The sequence below is a fragment of the Centropristis striata genome, chromosome 17 (assembly GCF_030273125.1).
Source record: "Centropristis striata isolate RG_2023a ecotype Rhode Island chromosome 17, C.striata_1.0, whole genome shotgun sequence".
Classification (NCBI taxonomy): domain Eukaryota; kingdom Metazoa; phylum Chordata; class Actinopteri; order Perciformes; family Serranidae; genus Centropristis; species Centropristis striata.
The window spans coordinates 10,469,121-10,489,687 of NC_081533.1; the positions used below are offsets into that span (position 1 = coordinate 10,469,121).

Sequence of the window (20,567 nt, forward strand, 5' to 3'; positions counted from 1 at the left end):
TTACTTCAAAACTCAGCAGCACGTTTTCTGACCAGGACTACAAAGCGAGCACATATTACACCAATTTAAAAGTCTCTGCATTGGCTGCCTGTTTATGAAGCTCTTAATGCTTTATGTGCTATTTATTTATCATAGAGGTTTTCAGCCTATGAATCCTCTCCACCACTCGGGTCTTCTGGTAGTGGCCTTTTAATAATCCCTAAAGTCAGAACCTAAACACATGGTGACCTTTCATCACTATGGACCACACCTCTGGAACAACCTTCCTGAAGACCTGAGGGCAGCAGAAAATGTTAATATTTTAAAAATCCATGTTATTTGTATATAAGGTACGATACAAATAAAGCTTGATTGATTGATTAAACTGGACAGTCATTGAGTTATTTTTTAAATTAAAAAGACATTTCGTTTTTAAATTTAGTTTGTATGCATACATTTCGGTATTTTTAATTATTACAATTACAATCATTATTTTAATAATAATAATAATAATAATTGTAATTGTATTGTATTAATATCGGTTATCGCAGATCCCACACAGGAAGAAGGCCACAGCCCGTGTTTAAATAAAAAAGCACGAGAAGTGAATAAACAGCTATGTTTAATGTTACGAACACCCCAAAGATGTGACTCTCAAACAGACCTGCAGAGATACAACACATCCAGCATCTACTTTGATTGATTGATTGATTGATAAAAAAAGAAAAACGGAGCAGAGGAGTAAAAACACAGAAATATTATTTTGTTCTCACCAATTTCTTGACGTCATCCTTCCACAGCTTCTCTACAGTATGTTGGCCTCACAGGAGCCAGGCTGCAGTATCTGAAGAGTAACAATGAGTCTAACTGTTTTCCTGAACCAGGGGTAAAACAAGGCATAAATCAGAGGGTTGAGACAAGAGTTAAAATTGTAAAGATACATAATAAAGTATGTAGTTGAATTACTCATGGATTGATATCCTCCCAAACTTTCAAAGTATAATGGTGTGAAACACATTAGAAACACAACTACCAAAACACCAAGAGTCCTGGCTGCTTTCAGCTCAGATTTCTTTGCTGTTTTAGTCACTGAAATCTGCTTTGTGACAGCTGTAATGTGAGAGCGCATAGCACGAGCTTGAGACACAGCCACAACAAAGACTCTCGAATATAAAACTATAATGGCAGTAACAGGAACAATTAAGTTTAAAACAAGTTGAAGGTAGGCACCGGCCTCATGCAATAAAGTAAGACAATTTCCATAGCAGTTTTCTTGTGTTTGAATAAGATGTAAATTAAAGTAGTAACTATTGTAGGCAACAGAACAGAACCATAAAAGACAAACACAGACTCTAACTCTATTCACAGTGATTCTGGTGGTGTAATGCAGAGGGTCACAAATAGCCACATAGCGGTCAACTGATATGAGCACCATGTTTACGACTGAAGCAGAGAAAATTATGTCGGACACAAACCTATAAAGAGAACACAAAAGGTCACCAAACAACCAGCACTGTGGCACATTTGCTGGCATCACCAGGAGGCCCACAAGAAAATCTGAGACAGCCAGAGAGAGGAGGAGGATGTTGGTGGGTGTGTGGAGCTGCCTGGAGGAAAAGAGAAAAGCATCACTCTACAAAATAGTCCTCATTACAAAATGTACAAACTATTACAAATATTGACAAAAATTGATTCAAGAATTTAGATGTTTTCTGTTCAGCAACATATATAGTGAACATATCTAAGTGTTGATGATTTAAATTACAATATAGAGGTCACAGTGGTTTTTGCGTTAACGTGCAGTCAGGAGGACAGAAGATAATACTAGTGTTAGAGCAGCAACATTATTCACGTCCAGTTCAAAGACAATTCTTCTTAATCTATAGCAGTTATTCACGTTTAAAATACAAAACCTGAAAAGAGAAAAAAAAAAGTTCATCTCTGCCTGAAGTGGGAGATTGAGATGATGATGAGCAGGTTGAGGACAGCAGTGAGCACAGAGATGGAATACAGTGCAATGTTAATAAACAATGTTTCAGGCCAAGGAGACGGTGGCCACCAGCAGGAGATATTGGGGAATTCTGGGAAACAAGGCACCCAATCATCCCCAACCTCCATCTTCAGAGATCTGCAGATAGCTGCAGCTCTGGCAGCTTTCTGAACAAAACTGAGTCATGTAACTGATTTACTTCTCTGTTACTTCTCAGTATCCCACCCCTCCTTTCCCCCTCTGTGTATTGTGGTCTCTGGTGTCCCTTCCCTTCTCACTTTGCACATCACACCATCATCTTCATCACTTTTCATGAATCTCTCTCTCTCTCTGAGTGAGAGCGTGTGTAAGAGTGTAGCGCTGGGAATTTTTTGTTTTCGACAGCCTTAAATATCTTGGTGTGTTCCTTGGAAAACTCAACTCAACTCATGCTGTACATAAATAAGCAAACAATAAAATAAATAAAACAGGAAGACACACGGAAATAAATAGTTGCATTGCTTTAAAAAAATGATATGCAAAGGCAGCTTATTCAACAACTTGGGGGCTGCAACAGAGAAAGATCTGTCCCCTCTGAGCTTCCGTTTTGACCTCGGTACCTCCAGGAGCAGCAGATCACCTGACCTGAGGCACCGAGCAGGAACGTAGGGGTGGAGGAGCTCAGAGAGGTAAGACGGGGCGAGACCATTTAAAGATTTAAAAACAAATAAAATAATCTTAAAATGGACTCTAAAATGCACAGGCAGCCAGTGGAGGGAGGCCAGGATGGGAGTTATGTGCTCCTTCTTATGAACTCCAGTTAAGAGGCGAGCAGCTGCATTCTGCACCAACTGAAGAGTTACAGTAATCCAGCCGAGTAACAAAGGCGTGGATTACTGTTTCAAAGTGCTGGTGCATAAGAAAAGGCTTCACTTTAGCCAGCTGCCTGATCTGGAAAAAGCTGGATCTAACAACAACAGCACTATTTGACGATCTAATTTAAATCACTGTCCATCTTAAAGCCTAAATTTGTGACAGTCGGCCTTACAAAATGTGCCAGAGGGCCTAAGTCAACAGGAGGGGTCACACAAGAGCCACTAGGGCCAAACACCATCACTTTTGTCTTCTTCCCATTGAAATTCAAAAAGTTCAAGGCCATCCAGCCCTTGATGTCTTTGAGACATGACAGGAGCGGTGTGAGGGAGAAAGCATCTTTTCTTTTCAGCGGCACATATATCTGACTGTCATCAGCGTAGCAATGAAAAGGGATGCCGTGCTTTCTCAAAATGGACCACAGAGGCAGTAAATACAGAGAAAAAAGCAGGGGCCCTAAAATCGACCCCTGTGGAACCCCATACAACAGCGGAGCTCGGCTGGACTCCGAGGTACCGAGGCTTACACTCAAACTTCTGTCGGTCAGATAGGACTTGAAACTGGGTGACCGTCATGGAAAAACCAGACAGAAAACTAACAAAATGGAAATGGCTGCTCCCTCAGATGTCCTACAGAGGGAGGGTGTTGATAAATAATCTTGTAGCGTCTCTCCTGTGGCATCGCCTGATGTGTGTGGACCTATTGGCCTATTGGCCCAAATCCAGAAGAAAATGGTTGATTTTTTCTGGGGGGGTCTGCACTGGGTGCCACGGGGGGGCTGTATTTACCTAGAGATGAGGGGGGACAGGGCCTCGTGCACTTGGCCAGTTCAACAGCCACTTTTTTATTTTAGTTCATCCAAAGATTCCTGACAGGGCCGTGAGATCTGGTGTGGAGGAGCCTGACCAGCTGTATCCTCAGACATGAGTAACCTGGGGCTGGATGCTGCTCCGTTTTTAACTGATCCGGCCTTTTTAAATTTAAGTGGGTTTTCCCTGTTTTATCAGGGCGTTTTTAAATCTTGGGCCCTTTTTAATGATCAAAAAGAAAAAATGTCCATCTCTCTGCACTGGTTGTTGAAGTTGCCTTCTGTTCTGTTGTATGCTAACCTAGCGAGCTAGCAAACTGTAGTTCTATATGTTGACTTAGCTCCACCCTCTCATGCTAATATGCTTCTGGCTCGGAAGACCAAGGTGGTTGTTATGAACTATGCAAGGTCTGAACCCAAATACAAGACTTAAGCGGCAGGTATCAGTGCAGACACAAATCCTTTATTGATTTAGCTGGAGTAATTTGCAGGGAGAAGGGTTGTGTTATAGGAATTATTTAGAGTGACCCTTCAATAAAGAAGATTGGATTCGGAGTAGTAAAGTTGAATTAGAATTTATTATTCTTGTACAAGAAGGAGCATTTAACAATGCAACACACAACGAGGGGTTACAGAGAAAAAGGCTCCCAGAGGAGCTCTAACAGGTGGTTCTTATACCATTATTGATAATGGGCTGTCCTTACCCTTGTAAATTGTTAACAGACAGTGCATTTAGACGCTTCCCTTTGTTCCCTTAATCAGTAACCAGGATATCCCCAATCTAAATGTCCTCTGACCTTCCTCTAATCCTCACTCTGTTCTAGACTTCCTTTATTGATACTTTACCCTGAACCTTACCTTACCCTGCCAGCCCCAGCAATAAAGTCATATAAGAGAAGTATAAACAAGACATGTAAGAAATGGGGACTCCCATACTCATTGTAGGATTTAAAACATCTGAAACACTGTATAAACCTAATTTTTATAACATTTCCCCCCTGTTTGTACTGTTTTAAAAGATACAAAAATATAATCATGAATAAAAATTAAATCAGTGTTGCATAGCTGATACAAATAATCATAAATGATGTGGGAGCGAAAAACCTGTCTGGCAGTTCCTTAACATTCTTATTGTCCATACCGTTACTTTCTAGACAGGAAAATTCTCCACACGGTCCCGCTGCCCCGGCGACCACTACTTTTATATTTACAATTGTTAGAATCCTATTAGTATGCTTAATCACACATTACAATGTAGAAACGTTTTTTTCTTTGTTTTTTTTTTACAATAGCAAATGTATAAATACATTTATGAATCAATTAAAGAAAAATAAGTTGTCCCTAGCCAGGCTGATCGACTCATTGGACCCAGTCACGAGGACCTTTCCCTGCCTACGGGTGTTTGTCCCTAAAGAGAGGAAAAGAACAAAACCTATAAATGTATATACAATTGCTGTCAATCTTTTTCTCTTAAGCATACATTACATCAGAACACTATAACTTCCTTTCAGATTTTCTATAGATTCATCATTATACTGTGGAATAAAGACTAAACAGATGTGTCATTTCCAATGCGTGTTTCTCCTCCCATGCACTCGTAAGGGTAATCCCTTATTCGTTCGAACTGGACATCTTCTCCATACTCCTCCTCATTCTTATGCTCAATCTCTTCATGTCCTCCAAGCACCACATGGCTCTCGTACTCGTCCTCTGTGGAGACAGGCTGAATTCTCTGCCAGCTAATCCGACAGTGAGGTCAGTCCTTCCAGTGCCTTTGTGATGCTGCCATTAGTTGCTCGTTTACAATGTGTTAGATGTATCCACGTTGTTCTCTCAGCTATACGTACTGCTGTGGGTGTTGCGAGCAACACTTGAAACGGGCCTTCCCACCTTGGAGAACTCCAATTCTTCCGTTTAAGCGTCTTGGTAAATACCCAGTCTCCTGGCTTCACAGGTGTCGTTCGGTCAAGGACTGGTTCTGTGGGTGAGAGAACTGTAGACATAATCTCTTTGTTTTTCAACATTTTGCTCATATAATCTATAATTGTTTCAGTCAATTCTGTATCATCTCCCTTCAAATTAATCAAAGGTACCCTGTAAGGTCTACCATACAGAATTTCAAAAGGTGATAATCCTGTACTGTTAGGTTGTATGTGAAGGCTTAGCATTACTGCTGGTAAACAGGTCACCCATCCTTTCCCTGTCTCATCCATTGCTTTCCTGAGCTTAGCCTTTATTGTACCGTTCGCTCTTTCCACTAGTCCTGCTGACTGTGGATGATAAGAACAATGATATTTCATTTTAATGGAAAACAGTTCACTTAATTTAGCAATCACCTCATTCCTAAAATGTGGTCCATTGTCACTATATATGATTTCTGGAAATCCGGATCTTGGTGCAGTATTTGTTGCTAAGGCTTTAGCTACTGTTATTGCATCATTTTTCGTAGTTGGAATAACTTCGATCCATTTGGAGTATAAGTCTATGATTACTAGACAATACTTCTTGTTTTCACATTTATTTAACTCTATAAAATCCATACATATTGTATGAAATGGATATAGAGCATTAGGCATTTTACCTAATCTTGGCCTCAATCTACCTTGGACATTCTGTTTACCACACACTAGACATGATGCACAAACATTTTTTGAGTAGTTTTGGAATCCATAGGCTGTGTATATTCTATTTATTAGTTCATACATCCCCCCTGTTGACGTATGAGTTAACCCATGCGTCAACACTGCTGCAAATCTAAATAAATTCTTTGGAAGTATGAACTTGCCCTCTGGTCATTTCCATAACTCATTCTCAGTTAATTTCGCCCCCCTGTTCACCCAAGATTGTTTTTCTGATTCAGGTGAGCTTTGTTGCATGTCTTTCAAAATGTCATGATCAATGTGTGTGATTTCTTCAGCTGCATATATGTCCTGGTATTCTTGCTTAACAGCAGCTGCTTTCGCTTCCTCATCTGCTTTGCGATTACCTTGTGAAACTAAGTCGGTTCCTGACATGTGAGCTGCACACTTACATACTGCTATCTGAAGTGGCAATTGCACAGCCTTTAATAATGTTAAAATCAGATCTCTATGCAAGATTGACTTTCCGGTGGATGTAATCATACCTCTATTTTTCCACTGCTGTGCAAAAACATGTAAGGTATTAAAAGCATATGCGCTATCAGTATAAACAGTTATTCTCTTCCCTGCTCCTAACTTACATGCTTCTGTTAGTGCAATCAATTCTGCTGCTTGAGCTGAGAAGTGAGGTGCAAGCGCCTTAGACTTTAATACCTTATCTATAGTTACAACCGCATAGCCACTACTGTTTGTCCCATCAGGGTTCTTCTTGCATGAACCACCAACAAACATCACTACATCTGGGTTTTGTAACGCCACATCAGTCAAATCTGCTCTAGGCAATACCTTTTTTGTTGTTTCAGCTACACAATTATGCTTGGTACCTTCTGTTTCATTTGGTAATAGCGTTGCTGGATTTAAAGTTGTACACCTTTCAATAGTTAGATGAGGTTGAGAGAGTAGAATAGTCATACAATTAAGATGTCGAGCCGGAGACATAAAGGCTATTTTTGACTGTGTTAGCAAAGCGTCTACAGCGTGTGACACCTTCAGTGTCAATGGATGAAACAAGACAATTATAGCTGAACTCTGTATTGCTAGGGCTGCGGCCTGTACAGCTTGCAAACACTGTGGCATCGCTCTAGCTATAGGATCTAATTTAGACGAATAATATGCTATAGGTCTAAGTTTTCCTCCGAAAGGCTGGGTTAACACACTGGTCATAAATCCTCCTTTAGCATCACACATTTGAATAAATGTTTTTTTATAATCCGGAAGTGCTAAAACTGCTGAACTCACTTGTAATTGTTTTACTTGTACAAACGCATGTTCTCCCTCTGGAGTCCATGTGATCACATCATTAGCTGCCATGGGCTGATCATAGATGAGCATCTGAAGTGGATGTGTTACTTCAGCATAATTTGCAATCCATGCTCTACAGAAGTTAGTCATTCCCAGAAAAGACATCATTTGTTTCTTAGTCCGTGGTTTAGGTGCATGTAATATTGCCGTTTTCCTATTTTCATCTAGGTGTTTACCTTCTAAGGAGATATTAAAACCTAGATATTTCACTACTTCTTTCCATAATTGCAATTTATTCTTACTTACTTTGTGACCCTGTTCTGCTAAATATTTTAATAAAGCAACAGTGTCTGTTTTACAATCCTGTTCATTTTCTGAAGCTAGCAAAATGTCATCAACATACAATAATAGTTGGCTCCCTCTCGGGGGAGTATATTGCGCTAAATTAGATGACATTGCCATCGAAAAGATGGTTGGACTTTCACAATATCCTTGTGGGAGTCTTGTGAATGTATACTTTTTACCTCTATACTGAAATGCAAACCAAAATTGATCTTCCTTGTGAAGTGGTATAGAGAAAAAAGCATTAGCTAAATCTACTACTGTAAAATATTCAGCTTTTGGATTGAGTTCGTTTAGTAGCGTGTGTGGGTCTGGAACAAGGGGAGCACGTGGTATTACTGCTTTGTTTACTGCTTGTAAATCCTGCACCATCCTCCATCCTGTTGATGGGGCGGCTTTCTTCACAGGAAACAAAGGACTATTACACGCAGCATCTGGGCACTCTCTAATAACTCCAGCACTAGTAAATCAGTAAATCCTGTACTATTGGTGCTATTCCTTCTTCAGCCTCTGGTTTAAGTGGATATTGCCTCTGGTACGGCCTGTAAGTACTTTTTGGAGTTATTCTCACTGGTTTTATTCCCTTAATAAGTCCGACATCAGCTGACCCCTTGGACCACAACCCTTGAGGTAAATCAATTAGTTCTAATTCCTTTTCAGCAGTTAGAGTGTATCACTCAGTGGTAGAGTCTAGGCTAGTTTCTCCACTGAGGTGAACAAGCTGTATAAACCTAATTTTTATAACAGTACCGAAACATGGTACCGTTTGATTTTACATGAATCGGTACTCGGTAGTACCGATGGAATTCGGTCGGTACCTATAAAAGTACCGAATTCGGTACCCATCCCTAATCATGACATCATCATATGACTCATGACATCATCCTGGGGACACCCAAAACATCTGGAGACCTTTGACCTCTAGGGGGCCACATATTCTGTCCAATCTTCATGAAACTTAGCATATGATCTTCAGGTCAAGTTGAACAAATGTGTCAAACAGCTTTTTAAAATTCAAAACCATTTGGCTCTCTGACAGCCATGAAAATCTTGAGTGCAATATCTCTAGAATGCATTGGTGCAAGTGCTTCAAATTTGGTATGAGTGTTTGTAGGGACTTAAAGATTCATTGATTTGATGATGAAGGTCAAAGGTATCTCCTTATATGTCCTTGATGCACGTGTTTCAAATTAAGCAGCTAGCTCAGTGAGCTCAGCAACATAGCAACATTTTAGCCAGTATATTGCATCCACTCTAGTTGTTTCTAGTTGTTATTATTATTGCTACTATTATTGTCTTTAATCATCTCCAGTAATATATTATGACTACTAATACAAATAATCAAAAATATAGTATTACATTACAAGTATTGCATTACCTACATAATTTTTCTAACTACATGCTGGTACCAAAGGCTCATCGATAGCTCCAGTCCAGTGTATAAAGTCCCTTGTTTTATTATAAATGTATTTTATATTCTATATTTACTTCAATTAGTCCATCTACTAAAACATGGAGGGCAAATGAGGCTTTGGTTAGTGAAGTTATTTCATATAATATTCACATTCAATAACGATAATACATTGTCTATTTACTATTGGTTTATGGATTATACACCAGTTCAGTATATGGATGCCGAAAGAAAGTTCAAATCCATGTTCAAAATAGCCATGATGAAGACATCAACCATAAATAAGTTATAAAATGGTGGCTTTAAAATGAGGTTGCTTTTTTGGATAGGTTGCTTTTGTTGTATGTCGAAATTAACTGAACAAATATAAAATTGTTGCATCCATTTGCCAGTGATATTTAACAAGTTCAGAGCACTGTTGGTAACACTATATATTACTGGCTTTTCTGGATATAGGTTACTTTTACTGTGTGTTAAAATTAAATAAATAAACAAATACAAAATTGTTGCATTTGGAGTCCACTACAATTTGCCACTGATATGTTTAATGAGCTCAGAACACAGTTGGTAACACTTTATTTTATAGGGTCCCTAATACAATGTATCCAACCTATGTACTTAGTAAAAAGAAAAGTGTTACTGCACTGTTTGAGCAGTGATATGTAGCCTAATCTTGCTGTTGATTATGTGAAAATGTTCTGAAAGCACTAGGCACAAGTAGTTACATATAGTTTGAAATACAAAATAATCCATTCCTAAAATGTATAAAAGCTGCAAGCAATGATGAAGGGGCCAATATAGTTGATGGCACCAAGGCTGGTTGAGACTGTTTTTTTTCCTAGGTTCTAACCCGGTTTAATGTCAATAAGAGTTAAAGTTTAACACCAGGATGCTCAAAGATCAGAATGGCAGCCAAATTCTGATGTGCAAAATAGTTCTGGAGCTATTTGGAGAGGTCTGGCAATATCACCAGACATTGAAAAATAAGTTTGCAATCCACTTATGTGAAGATATAGGAGTTTTTTGATATTGCACCGCCCCCTAGATGTCAAAGTTCACCAAATTGTTTAGGTGTTCCCAGGATGATGTCATGACTCTATGTACCAAGTTTGGTTAAGATATGTTAAAGGGTTGCTGAGAAATGGGCTAACTTCCTGTTTGGCGACTTAGCCATTAAGTTTGATTGGTTGTCACGGCCAAGCACCTTTAGATTTCAAGAAGCTGTTGAATGCATTCGTGTGTCATGGATACCTCGTTTGTGAAAAACGGATGAACGGGTCAAAAGTTAATAAACATTCAACTTTGACCTGTTGGTGGCGCTAGAGCTCTTGAGCTAGAGTTGCCTACACAGTATCACCACTTGAACTCAAGTAATGGGTGGTGTGCTGCACTTTATTACATTATCGGGAAGTTATTACATTATCAGGACTTGCGAAATGAAGGCTAACCTGATAATGTAATAACCTCCCATTAATGTAATACTTTATTACATTATTGGTTAAAAGTGTATTACATTATTGGGAAATGCACTTTATTACATTATTGGGAAGTTATTACATTATCAGGTTTTATTACACTTTCACTGGACTCAAGTGCAGATTTTTATTACATTAACGGGGTTATTACATTAACGGGAATTTATTACATTATCAGGTTCTACAAGGCTGACCACACTAATAGTCTCGACTTCCTACACAGTGACCTCGGTGATCACAAAAAGAAGACGGAGGAAGAAATTAGCGATCTTACAGATAAACTTGATGACCTGGAAAACAGAGCCAGAAGGCAGAATCTGCGACTGGTTGGTTTCCCAGAGGGTGTAGAGGGGAGCACAACCCGTTCTCATTCCCAAAGCGTAATATACCGACGATTTGTCACACCCCTAGACGTATCATGCTGGCGCAAAGGGTACCCTTTCACGTCTGTGTGAAACGCTCTGGGTTCTCAATTGACTCCAATATGAACCCGCTCGCGGCGCTGAGAAACGCTTAGAGCAGAGGCTTACAGCCGTCTATTCACTCCAATAATATCCCGACCACGGCCCTACATGACGCTGCCAGTGACAATCTGTATGGAGAACCGAGGACCCTGTGCACGGAAGTATTTTTCTCCCTATTTTAAGGATTTCTTTTAATGACATCGTCAACATTTCTCAACACAAACACATCTCGTCTCTTTTTCACATCTCGCACTCAGAGCACTCAAAGGGCTGTGGGAATCTAAGTCTGTTAGGGCAGATTTCCAAGGTTTGAAAAAAATAAGACTTTGTCATAGAGCTAAACTAAATACATCACCGGAAAGGTCTTGGCCTGGAGAGTAACATATATCAATTTCAAGGTTCTATAATATTCTTGCTTTGAGATATTGACCTTTGAACCTTAACCCTGGGGCATATTTAAATGATTATAACTAAGAGACAAAAAGGGTTACAGACATGAGACCTACTGTTATAGAAAGGTGTTGACATGGACTATAATGTGAGCATAGTCACTAAGGGGTGGGAGTGGGGGAGCTTTAGGATATGCTGAAAAAATAACAAATCCCCCATTGAACAAGACAATATTTAAATTCTGATGCCAAAAATGTGATTGACATCCCCTCAAACCCCTGGAAAGCCACTAATTAAGTATTTCCAACTTCCAATTTTAGGGAAAAACCTGTTTTATTAAAAAAAACTACAACTCTCTAGACCTCTCGTTTTGTAGTTCTTCCCTATTAGGGTTGTGAAAACCTATTTCTACCCAATATATCGAATATCACACACTGTCTAATAAATAATTACACTGTATGTATATTATCTATGCTAAAAAAAAGAAAACAATGTTTGTTTAATGAAGATATTTTAACTAAAACAGGAGAGCAGAGTCGGGGCCATTTACAGTGAAGCGCGATTCAATGAGATCGCATAGCACATCCGCGAGGATCGGACCACATCCGGTATGATCGCGGTAGATTACAAAATAAAACAGATTTCAAAATAAAACACAGCGGATCGTCTTTTTCTGGCGAGATCTTCGCCACAAAGTGATTATGTACATTCACTGAGTGAATATTAAGAAAATAAAACATATTTCTCGCTAGAAATGTAATCAAAATCCATTTTTATGCAGAAACAAAGTCAAAATATTTTTTTTTTTCCACTAAAAATGAGAGAAATGTCCGCCAGTGGAGTGCCGTAAAACAAAAGAATAAAAGTTTATTTCTCAGAATCGAAGGAGAAAAAAATTATACTGACAGCCACAACATGAAGCTATTTTATTGTTGAATTATCAGTGAGACTTTGATGTGTTTGTGTTGAGAAATGTTGACGATGTCATTAAAAGAAATCCTTAAAATAGGGAGAAAAATACTTCCGTGCACAGGGTCCTCGGTTCTCCATTCAGATTGTCGCTGGCAGCGTCATGGAGGGCCGTGGTCGGGATATTATTGGAGTGAATAGATGGCTGTAAGCCTCTGCTCTAAGCGTTTCTCAGCGCCGCGAGCGGGTTTATATTGGAGTCAATTGAGAACCCAGAGCGTTTCACACAGACATGGAAGGGTACCCTTTGCGCCAGTATGATACGTCTAGGGGTGTGACAAATCGTCTGTATATTACGCTTTGGGAATGAGAACGGGTTGGGGGAGCAACACCTTTCTTACAAGAGTGGCTCCCGAAAATACTAGGACTAGAGTCCGGGACCCCTATCGAGATCGAGCGGGCTCACCGTACGCTCCAGCGCCGACCTGATGAGGGTGGCCGCCCCCGGGCCATGGTGATCAGGCTGCTCCGCTTCACAGATGTAACGAGGATCCTTGATGCGGCACGGAAGAAAAAGATCGCTCCAGTACGGTAACTCCAATATCATGATATTCCAAGACATGTCCACAACTCTCTACAGAAAGAGGAAAGTCTTCGCACCACTGAAAAATAAGCTACACGACCGCAATATATCCTTCAGGCTCCTCCATCCTACTAACTTGGTGTTGGATCTTCCGGAGGGCACGCGCACCTTCACCTCCCCGGTGGCAGCTGAGAATTACCTGGGGAAGCATCACCCCGACGTGCTGACTTAAGCCTGTGACTCCAATCATCTGAGGTAACGCACCACACCGAGGCTCCTTGTGCGAAATAAGACTGCACGGAAATCCAAGTAAGGCACTTTTTTTTCTTTTTTTTTTGTTGTCTTTTTTTTTTTTGTCTTATCTGTTGAACAGACAAACTAACTGAGCGCACTGTGAGCAGGGCCGGACTGATCCTGCGGGCAACCTACCTGGGGGGCCCATAGCAATAAGAATACTGCCTAAAAAAAAAATTGTATGATTATATACTTTGCAATACCAGTGGATTTCCGCCCTTATTTATCTACTTCAGATCTTTTCTCCCAACATTTCATTTTTTATTTATTTTTTGTGGGACGAATTTTGGTTGGATCCCACTATTAAACTCGTTACCTCTAACTTGGCTATGATATTTAGCCTTCTCAGATGTTAATTATAGAGCTTTCTTGGCTCTGAGTTCTTTGAATAATATGTTCATTAGTTCCATGTCAGTCACTATCTGGGCTGTTTGGGGGTCATCTCGCAATAGGGTTGTTTCTATCTGAAATCTTGGCACTTTACTTTAGATTAGGTAGCCTGGTTTTACTTGTCAGGGTTGAGTATGTTAATACGCTTGTCGATAGGAAGAAGTATTTGCCAACTCTTTTTCTTTTGGGGGTAGGGGGGGAAGGTTTTTGAGGGTGGGCGGAGGGGCTATGGGTGTAGTAGCTTCTCTGATTATTTTAGTTTCAGTTTTGAACTCACTAGACGATCTGTTCTTTATGGCACAGGATACTATTTTGTTTTTTACACTAACCATTTACGTTAATTGCTTGTCTTACTGTGACTGCTGCAACACCATGTCTGTGTTTACTCCCTACCAGTTCAACATACATGGCCAGATATGATATATGGATTTTTAAGCTGGAATACCAATGGCATTAATCAACCTACCAAACCATGCTGGTTTACCATGTTTAACCATGCAATCGAAAATAACCAATTGCCTCAAACTCTGGAGTGAGCCCTCATCATTGTTCTGTTAAAACCAGGTAAAGATCCTAGGCTGTGCGGATCATACAGACCAATTTCTCTTTTGTCAACCGAATACAAACTGCTTACTTAAGTTATAGCCACTCGACTTGAGAAAATAGTCGATAATATAATAGGACCAGACTGGATTTATTCAAAATCGTTCATCAATAGACAATGTCAGGAGGTTCTTTAACATAGTGAACTGTGCTAAGTCCCGGAATGACCCAGTTCTGGCAGTCTCACTCGACGCGGAGAAAGCTTTCGACCGTGTCGAATGGCATTTTCTCTTTGCGGTTCTACATAAAATGAACCTTGGCCAAAATATGCTAAGTATGATTCAATTGTTATACCGTAACCCCACTGCCATGATACAGACGAACTCAGACGTGTCGCCTCCTTTTTCTCTCTCAAGAGGTACCCGACAGGGGTGCCCATTGTCACCCCTACTTTTCGCACTAGCAGTAGAACCCTTAGCCATTTCAATAAGGATCCACCCCTCAATCTCAGGGGTCACGGTTGGCGATGCAAGGCATGTTATCTCTTTATATGCAGATGATATAACACTATTTTTAACTAACTTATCCACCACCCTGCCAGCCCTAATAGATCTGCTCGATACATATAGTGGAATATCAGGATATAAAGTGAATATGCGAAAAAGTGTGGCCTTACCCCTTAACCTGCCAGCTGAACAAATTCCGCGGGAAAACTTCCCTTTTCAATGGAACACTCAGAGTGTCACGTATCTGGGCTTAGAGATTCCTACCCACTTGATTAAGGCTTTCTCACTTAACTATGACACACTGTTAAGGAAGGTGGAGAAGGACCTGGACAGATGGATGCAACTACCAATTTCTCTGATAGGGCGCGTGAATTGTATAAAAATGAACCTGCTGCCGCGATTTCTCTACCTGTTTCAAACCCTTCCCATATCAATCCCAACTAATTTTTTCAAGAAACTAGAAGGTGCAATAACCAGGTTCATATGGAGGGGGAAAGTACCCAGAATTAAAATCAAAACGCTGTATAACACCTCCTATTACGGTGGTTTGAAACTCCCTAATTTCGAATTTTTTTACTGGGCTGTTCAGCTAAGAGCTATCTGGTTCTGGCAGACAGAGATGCCCAACCCTCCAGCTTGGAGGCAAATAGAGCAATTCCATGCAGCAGATGTGCCATTGGCTGGTATCCCCTTTATTAAATCTTATCATACTTTGAAGGATGGCGCAGATAATCCATTTATCAACCATACGTCTAAATTATGGTCAATTATACAACTACGTACCCGTAGTGTGAAACTACTGCATAGCAACACCCCCTTTCATAATAACCCAGCACTCCCACCTGTACTAAGAGATGGTCTCACTAAGAGGTGGCACAGCATGGGGATTAAAACATTTGGCGACCTCTATGATAATAATATACTCAAATCCTTTGAACAGTTAAAAGATTCCTTCGATCTTCCTGCTGTACATTTCTTCAAATATGTGCAGGTCAGGCACTTTATTTGCTCTCAACAGGGTGGGCATCCAACCCCTCTAGAATCTCCTGTGACAACATTCTGAAGGGCATTCAACACCCTAAGGGCATGGTGTCCGTGATATACAGCAGAATACCGGATCTCCTGACAAATAAAACTCTGAAATCTAGGGCTAAATGGGAACAAGATCTTGATCTTGATTTTGGCTTCTACAGATTAATCTCATTCATAGAATTTATCTCACACCAGAGAGACTCCATAAAATGTACGGTACTATTTCTGAACTTTGTCCAAGGTGTAAGATCACTACAGGGAGTCTTATCCATATGTTTTGGGATTGTGTAAATTTGAAACACTGTTGGGATCATATTCTGGATGTACTCAAGGGCATCACAGGGATTGAGAATCCTCACTCACCAAGATTGGTTTTGCTAGGGGATTTATCTGTTTTACCCACTAACAACAAAATGAAAACACGTTTTATTAGGCTATCCCTAATTGCTGGAAATAAATATATTGCCATACTGTGGAAAAGTGAAAGTCCAACCACTGTCTCAATGTGGCTTACGGAAGTTGCATCATACATGGCCTCTGAAAAATTATGTTCATTGTGAAAAAGAAACCCCATCTTTTTGAAAAAGTGACTTTAAAACATATCTGGAGTTAACTAGTTGAGTACTGTCAATGGTGTAGCGGTAGTTGTTGGTTGTTACCACACCTGTAAGACCAAGCCAATATCATGACCTTTGTTGAATGTAATTTACTGTGCTTTGAACTTTGAACTTTCTTTATATTTTTTATGGTTTTAATTTATTTTTCTATTATTTACTTCTGTATTGTATTTATCTATCATCTACTTTACTATTACTGTTATTATTATCCTTTTTATTGTTATTATTATTTTATTTATTTATTTTCATTATTATTATTATTATTAGGGATTAAGGCAAGAGTTGGCCTTTGGGGCCTGATTTGGGAGGGGGGTGGGTTTGGGTGGAATTTGAAGTACTACTGCCATTACTGATGCTGTAAACTGTATGAAAAAATGTTAATAAATAAATTGTTAAAAAAAAAAAAAAAAAGTCTACTTTCATAATGAATTTAATTTAAGGACTACCTATGACGCTTCTGAGGAAGAGGAAGGAGTCTCAGTAGAAACTGTCCAGCAGGTGAAGAAATATCTCCCTGTAAAGTAAAATGTCAGGAGATACCATATTATAGAATCTTTCTTATCCTAATGTGTCATTTTTAATTGTTGTCAACATGCTTTCCACTAGGACATGGAACAGCCAGCCGGTGTTGAACCCCCCCCCCCCCCCCCCCCCGGAGATTATTTTTTTCCAAAAAGCCCAAATTTGGTGGCCTCTCGCAGATTGTAATGCCACTATTGCATCACATACACTGATCGTAATCATTGTATATATAGAATTATTTTAAAGGAGCATAAAGGTTCTTCTATATTCTATTTAATCTTATTTTGATATCAGACAGCTGTACAGACAACAACAGGCAGCAGTGAGAGTGGAAGAGGAGCTGACTGACTGGTTCGAAGTCACAAAAGGCGTGCGGCAGGGATGTCTGGTCTCACCGATCTGTTTTAACTTCTACTTTAACTTCTAAGCAGTGATGAGAGAATCTGCAGATGAACTCTCATGGATTAGGGCTAATATTAACGGGAGGATCATAAATAACCTACGATTCGCAGATGACATAGGACTTGTCGCAACTACACCGGAGCGATTACAGGAGCTGTTGGACTTAGTACATACTGTTTCCATGGAGTACAGTCTGGAGATCAGCACTAAGAAGACCAAGGTCATGGCAACAACAAAACAACCCACAGAATTGCAGGGCTTGAAGACCTCCGGCATGGTGCCGGAAATCCGGCTCGGGATTTTTTTTGCTGTTTTTAAAAAAAAAATGTTTTAATCATGTTTTAAAAAAACAAAAACCCACCAAAAACCCTTAGTTAGTTAGATCTGGGTATGACCGGGGAGGTCATTACTATTTCTCAAGAAAGTGACTGGAGACAAATACAGCGACTCCTTCTTACTCTCTTTTACTCTCGCCGTTAGCGGCAGTTAGCTTTGTAGCAGTACAGTGTGTATGTGCTACTGCTGCAGGAGAACCAGCGATCTGTTTGTTTACAACAAGGACCGGACACTCTGTGCGCAGTTAGCGCGTACCGTTAATTTACGATCACTATGTTTATGATCAGCGGAGACACTGTGCATAATAATTAGCCAGCTGCTTTGTTTATGATCATTTGCTGTGCACAGTTAATGACGGCGAAAACCATACGTCACCTCCAGAGTCTCTAAATCGCTCTGGGGGCTAACTTGTGGAGACACGCAGAGTGAGCGGACATTTGAGAGACCGCCCCCCTTCATGCCTCCATGGTTGAAAAAGCATGCTAAAGTGCCTCTAGAGTGGTGAAAACAAGAGGAAGTGCCTTATTGGCTGCCCTTTACACGTGCAAAAAATTATTTGGTGCCCTCTAGGGTGCCCCTTCATACAATAAATTATGATGATGATCCCTCTAGCGCAAGAAAATTCAATAACGTGTCTTAATGAGTGCCCTTCTAGTGCCCTTTTTCCTGTTTGGTGCCTCCGTGGTTGAAAAAGCGCACGGAAGTGCCCTCTAGAGTGGTGAAAATGAGAGAAAGTGCCTTATTGGCTGCCCTTTACACATGAAAAAACTTGCCCTCTAGGGTTCCCCTTTATACAATAAATTATGATGTGCTTTCTAGAGATTCTATAATACAGTATCACTGAACTGTGAAAAATGTTATGTGAGATGTTTGCTGTCATTTAGCTCTCAAAGTGCACAAAATAGATGCATTTTACTTAAAAATGTACAAATTTTCTCCCGGGGGGGCATGCCCCCGGACCCCCCTACATGGTTTGGTTCGATACTTTTAATTGTCAGTACCATTTCATTAATGACTTTGATCTGGATCTCCTTTTAACTTAATGCTAATATTTCATCATACATGATGCGTCAGAACTTTTTGCGTGTGTGTGGGGCCCCATGTTGTGCAGAATGGGCCCTTTTTTTTTCTTTCGTCCCTGCCCTTCGAACAGTTTGAGTCCACCACTGTATGTCATAAATGATTGTATGCTGTTCCACTTCAACAATCCGACTCTTGTCGTCCATGTCTCCGACCCTCTGAGACCCTTTGATTGATTGAATGATTGCTGATCTGGTACCAAGATGTAATGTTGATGTGAAGTTGTTTTAGGCTGCATGAACTGCGTATTGTTTTATTTTGAAAGGATTCTGTATTTTCATCTTGTTAACAAGAATGTCAGTTTTCCAGTTATGCCCCCCCCCCCCCCCCCTTCAAGCTTCAAGCCCTGGAATTGAAGATCTACTGCCAGGGGTTCCAGCTGGAGAAGGTACCAACCTTCAAGTACCTGGGTGCCATTATTGACGAAACAGCTGGAAGCAGTCGTGGGATACAGCCCTTGGTTCTCTGGAGGCCATTAACGAAGTCCACCAAGCTGAGAGTGTTGAAGGCCCTGGTCTGGCCCGTAGTGACATACGACTGCGAAGCATGGACAATTCACGCTAAGAACACCCAGAAGATAGAAGCCTTTGAGATGAAGTGCTATAGGAAGCTACTGAGGGTTAGCTGGACAGAACATTGCTCCAACAACTCAACCTCAAGAGTTGGGGATTGAAAGATCACTCCTAAACCTGGTAAAAAGAAGGAAGCTCCAGTAAAGATCAGTGGCGCCAGAAGTAGAAGGAGGCCACGCAGGCGATGGGGAGACGACATCAGGGATTGGACTGGCAGGACACTGGCGGACTGTACACAGAGGGCAAAAGACAGAGAAGGATGGAAGAAGCTGGTGCTGGAAGCGACCATAGTCCCCGACCCTCAAGCTAAGGATGGGAATAGATGATGATGATGATTTTGACAGTCTTCTTGTAAATTCTGTGGTCGATTCTGTTAACACACTGCGCTCTTATTTTGAAATCTGCATGCAAAACAGTAAGTCACAGTTTAGTGTGATTAAAACAACCTTAAATGTTAGCTTGCAGCTACCGAACAGCATATGCAGCAGTGTGTTTGGACCTCTGACGGCCCGGACAGGTTGATAGTATTTAGTTTGGCGCACGCACACACAGACGGTGAGACACGGATAGATCATGTGGGGAGAGGACTGATACAGACAGGTATGTACGGCAGCTCAGTATATTCAGTACGTGTGTGTTAATGTGTGAATGCGCGCATGTGTCGGAGGAGGACCGAGAGGTGGGTCGGGGTTTGACTGACTGACGGGTGACAGACACTTTGCTGAGGCAACGGCAACACAGATGGCGGGACAGATTAGAGTGTGTTTGATGAAGTCTCCTTGCTTGGCTGGTGATAGATTTGTGTCAAATTCTCATTATAGCCCATCCGAGCGGTTCATGCCAGTCTCGAATCAAACCCACCAGTGATGATGAATGTCATCAGGAGGCGCATTCTTTCTCTAAAGATGCAGGTGTCCAAGCTGTGTTGACAGGAAAGAGACAGACGAGAAAACCGCAAAACTAACTGGGGCAGTGTGGGCGGGGCATCAAGGCCACCGTGGCCTCAGGGCAGATATTTTTTTCAAGAACACGAGGCCAAATTGCGTGTCCCTCGTGAAATCATTGCCCTGCTCAAGAAACTCAATGCCAATTTTACAATACACTCTGGCATTAAACCCAAGTCATCAGGAAAAAAAACCTTTGAGTACTTTTTGATTCAGTTTAGTTTTGAGTCCCACAGTAGAAACAT

At 40.7% G+C, this 20,567-nt stretch overlaps 1 protein-coding gene across 1 annotated transcript; it reads right to left on the reverse strand.

Annotated features, from left to right (window-relative positions):
• Positions 1-784: 784 nt before the first annotated feature.
• Positions 785-2,097, reverse strand: LOC131989710 (trace amine-associated receptor 13c-like). The gene is made up of 2 exons (XM_059355017.1): positions 1,925-2,097; positions 785-1,586 (listed from the first exon to the last, which is right to left on the reverse strand). The coding sequence occupies exons 1-2, from the start codon at positions 2,095-2,097 to the stop codon at positions 785-787; spliced, it is 975 nt and encodes a 324-aa protein (XP_059211000.1).
• Between the last annotated feature and the right edge of the window lie 18,470 nt (positions 2,098-20,567).

Bases quoted from the DNA above. Each gene is read 5' to 3' on its own strand.
- LOC131989710 (XM_059355017.1), bottom strand. From the start codon at position 2,097: ATGGAGGTTGGGGATGATTGGGTGCCTTGTTTCCCAGAATTCCCCAAT. The intron at 1,587-1,924 runs GCAGAGATGAAC...CTTTTCCTCCAG, and splicing joins ATCTCAATCTCCCACTTCAG to GCAGCTCCACACACCCACCA.